General features: G+C 36.6%; 1 protein-coding gene across 1 annotated transcript; it reads left to right on the top strand.

Annotated features, from left to right (window-relative positions):
• Positions 1-8,872: 8,872 nt before the first annotated feature.
• LOC131433916 (uncharacterized) lies at positions 8,873-9,525 on the top strand. The gene has a single exon (XM_058600531.1). The coding sequence runs from the start codon at positions 8,873-8,875 to the stop codon at positions 9,416-9,418; it is 546 nt and encodes a 181-aa protein (XP_058456514.1). The 3' UTR covers positions 9,419-9,525.
• The last annotated feature ends 1,458 nt before the right edge of the window (positions 9,526-10,983 follow it).

The following is a 10,983-nucleotide window of genomic DNA, read 5'->3' as shown; positions in this document are numbered from 1 at the left end:
AGCTTGGCGAAGAAAAGCTTAAATATCGAAATCCGTATCGCAAGTATGTACAAAGATATAATTGCTTACATTTGAGATATTGGGATGCTCGTCGGCTATAAAACAAATACAAATAAAGACGAACAATGTTCGGTGTTGGTTCCTAATCAAGATCAATCAGTGCCATCTGCGATTTTTTCTTACACCGTTTTCGCAGCCCGAGAGCTCACCCAGAGTGGCCAAAACAACTTTTGATGAGTTTGTTTTAGCAACCTGGGGTCGCACTATATCGGACTCCAATCGCATAGTTTCGCTCTGAAAATTTTCTCGGGTCGCATCACGCATCCATGCGAGTTGGTTTAATTTTTCTTTTTATATGAGTTGTTGTTTAGCGTGCGTACCGCGTGTTCGTTTTACTTGGAGTCAGAGTCACCCGCGTGTAGGTTTAAAAACGAAAACGGTATTATTTTCATCTCGAGTGCTGAAACGCGTTCCACGGAGCGGTTTCTTGAGTCGACTGAATAGGAAAAGATCGCAGGAAGCCAAATCAAGTGAATTAGATGGTTGCTGAATGGTATGTTATTAGTTAATTTTTTACCCCTAAAATTTATGCTAGATTCACATACCGATTTTGATTTGATTTTACGTTTCGTCTTTGACTCATCAGTGCGTAGCAGTTTATGTCGAACTGCTAGCGAAACCTGACGATTTCAAATAAACCGCTGAGCAGACGTGAAGTTAATGCTACTTGCAAAACACTTTTTGCTATTAAACACAGGAATGTAATACCTAAACTGACTTCTCGGATGAAACATTAATTGTTTTCGATGAGTCAAAAACGAAACATAATATATAGTTTTGATAATGGCTGATCGATACTTCAATTAAATATGAACGATGTATAGTTTTTCTCATAGCTTCCCCTGATAGAGACGAGAATTTCATGTACATAAGATCACTTTGCCTTTTACACAATCAATATTAGTATTGAACCGACTTGCACTCGACGCGGTTCGTTAACGCTGCGGAAAAGGATTCTGTTCTCATCAACAAATGGGCCTTATGTAGATTTTTATGCGCCGTTCACCTTGCATGAGAGGCAATGAATTTTGTCGGAGTTGTATGGATTTTTTGCATTCGAGATGCTGAACGACTTCGATCATCAAGTGCTGGATAATTTTAATCAGGAATGATATCATGTATTCATTATGTCTATCTTTTTGAGATGATACCAAGTACTGTTTTTCCGGTTGTAGCGATCTCCCGACCAAGCACACGCAGCGATGTAGCCACATTTCCCTCGGTCTTCCTCTTCAGGTTCCTTTGGAGCTTCTTGTTGCTCAGGGTCGTTGGCCGTCCAGAATCAGGTTTTCTCTTAAGACTCTGATTATTGTCTAATAGTGCCAATATGTAGTAGCTGCCGGAAGGGGCGTATCCGACGTCCACGAAGTGTCGCACGACGTTTGTTTTCGACGCAGCGGGGTGCGTTCTTTGAATGCGCACTCTTCTGGACGGAGTTGATTCACTGTTTCTGCCATCACGGTTAGCTTTCGACTGGCTGGCTCATGCGTTACTATGATTGATGCTGCATGGGTAGTTTCGTCAGTTCAGGTGATGGTTAACCTGAAGTTTTAGAGCATTTTTTTCAAATGAAAACGTTACCAGGATGTTAGGATGTATATAAAAGCAAAGGATTTACATGGTTTGACAGTTGTAGCAATTCTGAGGGAAAAGATCGATGAGTTAATTATTAGTTCAGCTCTCGAGTGTTGCCTGGTGCATTTATGTTAAATATTTTTATCTGATTTCGGTGGATTCAACGAGGAGGTGGCAGGCGAGGATAAGCCCAAAACCGTAAACTCACGATTCTGTTCCCATCTAATCGTTAATCCTAACCGAGCTTTCACATCCCTATCCCATCATCAGCAGTATCCATCACGACGAGGCCTGTACCGTCGGGAGCGGTCGGAGGAAGTGATTTTGATACCTGTTGTAACCAAAATCACCGTCTTCTGGCTGGGCGTGAAGAGTGTTTGGACGGCATCACGCCGTGTGTTTGTTGAGCGAACATATATATTCACCGACTTCTCTCGCTAACTTTTGTCGCAGTAGCATGTGGATGCCGTTATTGCAGTAAGTGGAAACACGATCGTTTATTAAAACATATTAAAACATTCACATCCAGGAAACTTATACGAACCAATTGCTTTGTAACCCTAAAGTTACAATAGTTTATGCAAATTTTCTGTAGTTTTAGAAATAATCACCCACCTAGATTCGATTCCCATCCTCGAACATAAGGTCAGAAAGTTTCTCTGGCTCGAAAAGGCAAAAGACTTTAATGCTTGAACCTTCATAATCGAAAAAAATATTCTCACTGCGTAGATTCTTTGAACTAGCATGTACTTATTTTAATTAATTACAAAAATCATGTAATAAGTCTTAAACGTTAAATAAACATATGAACTATGAATTTGTGTAAATGACAATGACGACCTGGCCAACGATTTGCGGATTTTTTTTTTGTTTATTAAAAAAATTAGAATTTGAATTTGTTCCGAATTGTACCTTCCTAGCTTTACTATCGACAATATTTCACGACTTTGAAAATGCTTAATCCGGCAGTTTTCTCGACCAATTTTCTTCACAAACAAATCAACAACAGAGCTAGTAAACATTCAACATAGTGAATCAACGATGTTTAGATTCATTTGATAGAGTTTTTTTTAACCTAACGAAGTATATCAGATGCCAAAAACACATTCGAAACGAAAATGAATTAGAAGGTTGATCACTCTATGACCTTGACATGTGCTGTCGTCTGACGAGTAGTGAATGGGGTTTCAACTATTTGAAAGACTCTGAAAAGAAGCAGGAATGCGTGCTCCCTACGGTGCATATCAATGTTCGACAATGACAAGACAATTACCTTCGTAAGCTGTGCCACCGAACTCGATCTGGCAGTTTGAGATAGGCTCGATCCGATAGTACTGGCTATTCCCATAGTGAGAAATATGTCACTCGCAGCAGGGGGGAAACTGAATTATTTAGCTCGGGTCCGACGCTAGCAAGTGAGATACTCAGGTGTTATGAAATCGATAGCACAAACATTCATTCATTACGAACGAGTGACAGCAAGTGTGGTGGAATTGGAATTGGAATTGGATCCCCAATCCGAATTGACGGTGATGTCAGAAGGGTGGCAAAAAAATGATGCCCTGTCAAAATATTACGCCAGCAGCAAATTAACACAAATCAACATTTGCTATGATACGAATCGGGTTTATTGGGAAACTAACAGACCTGAGGTCAAGCCCGCTGGGGGTGCTGATGACCGATATCTAACGAGGACGGTCGTGCTTGTTTGTAGCACAAGGACACAGTATTCGACTATTCGGTCAATTTTCTTGAGTAAATTTCAAAGGATTGCAACCAAATCTTTTGATGAAATGCAATTTGGTTATAATACTCTTGAAGTTGAAATTCCTACATTAGACACCTACACTACATCCAGGAATTTTTTTAGGAAATTTCTGTTTAGTTTTAAGACCTCTTAGCTTCTGAAAATCGGTTTACAAGCTCTGAGAAAACAAAATTCACACATTCTTAAGAATGTAATTTCAATTGTATTTAACACTCGGCCCTCGCCCTTGGTTCAAAAGTCACAGTTTTACAGTTTTACAGTTTTACAGTTTTACAGTTTTACAGTTTTACAGTTTTACAGTTTTACAGTTTTACAGTTTTACAGTTTTACAGTTTTACAGTTTTACAGTTTTACAGTTTTACAGTTTTACAGTTTTACAGTTTTACAGTTTTACAGTTTTACAGTTTTACAGTTTTACAGTTTTACAGTTTTACAGTTTTACAGTTTTACAGTTTTACAGTTTTACAGTTTTACAGTTTTACAGTTTTACAGTTTTACAGTTTTACAGTTTTACAGTTTTACAGTTTTACAGTTTTACAGTTTTACAGTTTTACAGTTTTACAGTTTTACAGTTTTACAGTTTTACAGTTTTACAGTTTTACAGTTTTACAGTTTTACAGTTTTACAGTTTTACAGTTTTACAGTTTTACAGTTTTACAGTTTTACAGTTTTACAGTTTTACAGTTTTACAGTTTTACAGTTTTACAGTTTTACAGTTTTACAGTTTTACAGTTTTACAGTTTTACAGTTTTACAGTTTTGCAGTTTTGCAGTTTTGCAGTTTTGCAGTTTTGCAGTTTTGTAGTTTTGCAGTTTTACAGTTTTACAGTTTTACAGTTTTACAGTTTTACAGTTTTACAGTTTTACAGTTTTGCAGTTTTACAGTTTTACAGTTTTACAGTTTTACAGTTTTACAGTTTTACAGTTTTACAGTTTTACAGTTTTACAGTTTTACAGTTTTACAGTTTTACAGTTTTACAGTTTTACAGTTTTACAGTTTTACAGTTTTACAGTTTTACAGTTTTACAGTTTTACAGTTTTACAGTTTTACAGTTTTACAGTTTTACAGTTTTACAGTTTTACAGTTTTACAGTTTTACAGTTTTACAGTTTTACAGTTTTACAGTTTTACAGTTTTACACTTTTACACTTTTACAATTTTACAGTTTTACAGTTTTACGCTTGACGTAAATTTAAGCATGCCGTAGTTTCTTCGGTGATGATACAATATGACATCTATTAACATGTGAAAATAATTTCTGTGTCTGCATCGATGCAATTTTTTAACTAACTAACTGTGAAGTGATATATGACTTATCTTTACATGCCTCGATTTTTTAAAGAGTTCATATGTGGAGTTTTTAATGACAATTTTTCTTAAAAATTTTGATGTTTCACAAATGCCTTCAATTTGGTTGAGTTGTAGAAAAATATTCGAAATTAACAGTAGAATTGATATAAAAAAACTTGGCTCACATCGTCATCCATTTGCTTTGTAAGGATGGCGAGATCAATTGGACTCAAAATTTATTTTTTGAGAGGAATGAATTTTTGCATGGAAACTATTTGAATTCTTTGTAATCTGGAAACTGTTATTGGTTTTATTCCGACTCATGTCGACATTTTCCAGGTCTGCACACAGCCAGTAGTCGCTGGGAGCCAAATCTGGCGAATACGGTAGATGTGCGAGCAATTCGAAGTTCAATTCATATAGTTTTGCCATTGTTTAGATTGACTTGTGACACGGTGCGTTGTCTTGATGAAACAAATTTTTTTTCTTTGTCATATGTGTTTGGTCAAAATTGGTAAAGGTAAAATGATAAAACTACATTTTTGGGCCTCCGGTTCGCTTTCACATCTCATCCAAGTCAGTCGATATAACAAAACCGCTTACGTTCGGGACGGAAAAAACCCATAATTTTTTATGTTCGTTTCATAATAATTTTATAGGGTGAGGAAGACGATTTTAATTATGTAACCAGTAAACTTCTTTGCCAATCATTCGGGTTTCTAAAATTAGTTCTAATAAAGACGATGTATTTGCAATTTTATAGAAAAATCGTTAAATATATCGTCTCATATTTTTGGGGGCAAAACGACCCGAATTGTGTGAGGTAAAATGCTCAAGAATTCGCTTACAAAAATTATCCATAAGTTATCAACTTAATGAATAAAAGTGAACAATCTCCCACCTGACAAAAGCTTTCTTTAAATAAGAAGAAGAGGGTGCATATTGCCCCGTGGTTGTCATGAGCTTTAATCCGTTGTTTTTATGGATGTTTACCCGTTGTTTAAGATAATCCTGCCTCTATGTTCAAATAATCTTCACTTCGCGTAATTTAAAATATATATTTCTCATGTTTTCCACGATCGGGCGTCAGCCCCGCATATATTTCAATAGACAATTTTTGAGGGTTTTGGAAAATAAGATATTTCATGTATTTTTCAATGCATTCAGTGAGTATTTGTACGTAACTTTGAGAAATAATTATTACGGAAGATATTCATCCATGAAACTCTTCCGTGTTATTATCTATAGTTAAGATATAGCTACATTTCCTTAGGGGGTGCAGTTTACCCCATCTACCCCTACAACACAGACGATGAAGCAATGGATGATGAGATAATCCACGGAAAAAGTAACTCTTGATCCTCGTTAGATGGAAATGGAAGCTCATCTCCCCCTAGAAAAAGGGTGAAAACGAGATCCAATAGCAAAAAAAAAATTTAAGTATCAAAAATGTAAGCTACGTAAAACTTTTACGCAAAAAGACCAGAATAAAAATTTTATTATATATAAATATTTTTGGGCCTCCGATAAAAAATGCTTCATATCTCGGCACTAAATCATTTTAAAGAGTTTATGTGTTGGGTATGTATTCACGGGATAATATGTAATCTAGTGAATACGGTGGATGTGGGATCAATTCGAAGTTAAATTCGTGCAGTTTTTCTATTGTTTTGTTTCACTTGTGACATGGTGCGTTACCCTGATGAAACAATTTTTTTCTTTGCCACATGTGGTCGTTTCTTTGCAATCTCAGCCTTTAATAACGCTATAGGTATAATATCCAATGTTAATGGTTTTACTTTTCTCAAGATAGTCGATGATTATTTTACCACGCATATTCCAAAATACCGAGGCCATGTGCTTTCTGGCGCTTTGGACGAGGCTCACCAGTAGCTGGCCACTCAAATGACGATGGTTTTGATTCCGGAGTGAAGTGATGAATCCATGTTTCATCCATTGTCATATATTTTTAAAGGTTAGTATTAACTGAAAAAAGGTGACTGCATTAAGACTAGCGTAATCTATGTGTTAGGCCTGGGATCATCCCATGTGTTAATCAAAATCGGTTCAGCTATCTCTGAGGAACACGCCTCTTAATTTTGCACACACATACAGACAGGAACATTTGCTCAGTTCGTCGAGTTGAATCGATTAGTTGTTATATACTGTATTCATACTCATACATGGTTGTTATACCCTCCCGGCCTTGGAAAAGTTTTCTAAAGTTTGAACGAATACTAAAGCTATTTTTATATAGATAATCATTATTAATTTGTCTAAGAAATGAGTTTTGATTCGAATTGGTCTCTACATCCGTGAAAAATCAATAGTGTGTTCCTGCTTCACATATCTGAGATTACTCTGTAGCTTTTTCATTTTCTAAAGACTTTAAACAAATAAAAAAATATATTGCGTAAAAAATTAAAGATACGTTTGTTCTTATATATTTATTCAGTTAGTTTCCAGTTGTCAATTTTTTGTTCAACGTATGATGCCCAAATAATTTCCTAAAGCTTCGTCATAAATGTTATTTTTGTACCTGTGACGGTTTGTGAGTTTAAAAATCTGGAGAAAGTACGCCCTTATGAAAAAATCAGTCTTCAGTTGAATTGATTTCTTCAGCCGTGCAGAACAAATGGTTTCCATGATAAAGAAATGTGCTAGGTTTCATCCAAATTCTTCAAATCGTGGTTTTATTAGCTTTTAAGAGCTAAAGTTGGGTAAGGGTAAGAATTCGTAAAACTACTGATTATTTTTTTGTGTGTTGATTTATTCAAATCTGTTTATTCGTTATAGAATGATATAATTTTGTTGAAAATAAGACGAAAAAATGTGGGCGATTTTACGAATTCTGACCCATAAGCTAGCAATACATCAAACGTTTAAACGAAACAGATAGGACTGTCTTAGGATCAATGTTAGATTATTTTCTTTCATTCCATTACTCGCTATATTCTTATTGCGAGAGAATATTGATCCAGCATCTTCAGAAGCATTAAGAACAATCGATTCATATTTTCAAAAAATTGCTCTTCGCTTAACCCAACCGATTATGATAGCCTGGGGATGTATAATGATTAGGGAATCATTCGAGAAAAGCGTAACAAGAATATTTTGTCCGATAGTGTTAAATATTGAATCGTCATTAGCAATGATACTGAATCACAGGTATTTCTACACTTAGTTTGAGTGGCGTCAATTATGGTTGAGCCCCGTCAGTTCGAGGCCCCAGACAAACGTAGCAGGCTTGATGATGCTTCAGACAATCGTACGTTGGAAATAGAGAATAGTTCGTTGACTATTTTTGCCGCACCAGCATGGTTTTGCACTGATGAACGCAATCAGAATGGGTAATGATTTCGAACAATCTAATCAAACATACGAAAATGAAAAACCAGAGAATGCACTTGCTTGAAAACCTTTGGCTCCAGTGGCATGCAATCAATGCTGAAAAATTGTAGTAGAATGCAGTGCTATGTATGAACATCTGACTTGATTTAATTTTAAGCATGATTTGATATGGAAGATTGTTAAGCAATTTCAGTTAGACAGGTTTGAGTTGATGGTCACAGTTGCAAATTTGTATTAGAATCAACCTAAGTCCATCGAAATGTTTTCCAAATTGACACGAATCTGCGAAATGGACTTAATCAAATCTAAATGGAAAGCCTACGGGTTAGATTAGGTAGCATTAGTTACAACTCGAAGACAATGATCGAACGCCTGTTAAAGCCTTATTGCAATTGCGTCATAGCTTTCAGTTTCTGTCAGTTAGCTCAAGCTCACCAGCCACGCCAACTGACAGATCTGTGCACCTAGATTAGCGTGTAATGCATTATGCCATTTCTCCTGCCGGAATTATGGGACAGTGTCAAATGGATACTCTTACTTTCTTGCTTTGTGCAACTGCTAGCCGACTAGGGCGATCCAATTTAATTACCATGAAATCTCTACCATTACGTGAGAAATGGGTTTGCTTTCCTAAGTGCTTATAAAAACATGTCTGTCCAACAGCAGCCTGCATCAGTCTCATTCCGTCATTGTTCCAGTGTAGTTCCAGCAAATTCAGGGAGCAAAATAATGCAGGTGAGTGAAATTGATCTTCTAGCACTTCGATGCAGTAGGTTTGAAGTTTACACTCTTTCGTCGTCAGTCTATTCTACCATATTTAACGCTAGCCATGGTTGCTGGTGCAGCAGCTGTTGACTCTGCAAACCATTATGAGAGTAGATCAGTCGGCGAAGGGAACCTGTGGCATTACGAGGGAACTGGTGTTCAAGGTACCGGTCTAGGGGTGCAAGATCGATCGGTGGAGTGGAACCATGATGCAAACAATTATCACTACGACCAACTGAGAGTTCCGATGCATCCAGTTCACGAGTGGCATCAGGATGACTCAAACAACAAACAGGATATCCAAGAATGGAGACCAACCTACGGAGGAACAAGTGATCATCAAGAGGCATCGGCACACTCGAAAGAATCGAGCATGGAGCAGCATAGTTCACAGGAATGGCGGAGTGACAGTGGACATCAGGACGATGTCGGTAGTAAACATGAGGATAAACACCATCACCATCATTATCACCATCACGTTAAGGTGGTTGAGGTGCCGAAACCATTTCCGGTGCATGTCGAAAAACCGTATCCGGTGTATGTGGAAAAACCAGTGATCGTGGAGAAGCATGTCCCACTGAAGTTCTATATCAAGAAGAAATACCATTAGGGATTAGCTTTTCGTTTGGAATGCAGCCAAAGGATGTACGTTCGATTGTTATCTAGTTGTATTTTTTGTTTTGTAAAGTAAGACTGATTATATGAAACAAAATTAGTTTTGGGAAAAAACGTCGGATAGCGATTGTTTCATGAGATAATAAAATTTGTTGTTAGCTTTGATAAACTGTGTCTTGTTTATTGAGCAGAAAACTTCAGTTGTGTTTATAACTTATAATAAAGTTGGGGCTTCAATGAAATTTGAAACATTTTACAAAAAAACATGAGAAAAATACGCATGAAATCTCCATACGCACTTCTATAGCACTATCATCCATATATACAGGAATGTTGTACCTAATGTTCTCGTGTTCCACATAGTGAACATTGTTATAGTCTTTTGCGAATTGAATTGCATCCAACTCTTTATAAAACTGGATGTAAACAACATTATTCGTCTTATTGCATTGAAGTAAATGCACACGTTTAATGTCCAGCTGCATTTGCTCCTTAAGCAAACCTTCAAGTTCTCGTATCGAAGGTCGAATTTTGCACTGCCTGAAGTCAACAACAATTGTATTCTTTCGTGTCGGCGGTAGCTTTTGTTCGTTTGATTCACTCATTTTTGAGGTCTATTGTTCACTACACAATACTGTACTTGGTTTCTTCTGTTTCCAACGTAAGCGGTTTTGTTTTATCGACTGACTTGGATGAAATGTAAAACCGAACTGATATTCAAGAATTTAATATAGACCACAAGACCTTTGAATTGAATCTAAGTGAAAATCGGTCCCGCCATCTCCGAGAAAAGTTAGTACAAAAAAAAACGTTACATAACCACGTCTCCAAGAAAATCGAGTGCATTTTTTTGCGCATTTTACCTTGTTACCCTCCAAGCCAAAATTTCGATCTGGCTATGGGATTAAGAGACTTTTCGTTCGAATCATTATGAAAATCGGTTCATCCGCTTTTAAGAAATTGGCAGTAATCACAATCCGGTTTGAATCATTTTTTTTTATACTTCCGGAATCCGAAACGAAGATCCGGTATATCCAAAATCAATGTATTTGGTCATCAACTAACCAAATCTGTCCAATTTAAGAATTATACGTTATAATTGAATGTGTTTGATTGAATTTTTCCGTGTCATGTATGAAAACATGCCCCTTAAAATGAAATTTTTATACCTATCAGTCTGTAATTCCAGAACCGGAAGTAAGACCTTTCATTTGAACTTACGCTTTTGAAAATTGGATGAGCGGTGTCTGATAAAATCGGTTTAACGTTTTTTGTTAAGTTTGCACTCTTTACCACGTAACTTCCAAACCGGAAGTAGGATCCAGATGAATACAATAGCAATCTATGGGACTATAAGGCCTTTAATTTGAATCTTAGTTGAAGAAAATCGGTTGGGTGGTCTCTGAGAATTTTTATGCACAGTTTACCCCACAGTCGAATGGTTATGACATTTCGGTTAAAAAGTCGGTTTTAACAGTGATTGCCATAGCCTTTCTGCATGAGAAAGGCAAAAAGTGTTAGGAAAATAATGGTGTTTTTTTGTAAATCGACTTAATTCAG

This window comes from Malaya genurostris, chromosome 3 (genome assembly GCF_030247185.1).
Source record: "Malaya genurostris strain Urasoe2022 chromosome 3, Malgen_1.1, whole genome shotgun sequence".
NCBI classification, from domain to species: Eukaryota; Metazoa; Arthropoda; class Insecta; order Diptera; family Culicidae; genus Malaya; species Malaya genurostris.
This window is presented reverse-complemented; position numbering and strand designations above follow the sequence as displayed.

Bases quoted from the DNA above. Each gene is read 5' to 3' on its own strand.
- LOC131433916 (XM_058600531.1), top strand. From the start codon at position 8,873: ATGGTTGCTGGTGCAGCAGCTGTTGACTCTGCAAACCATTATGAGAGT.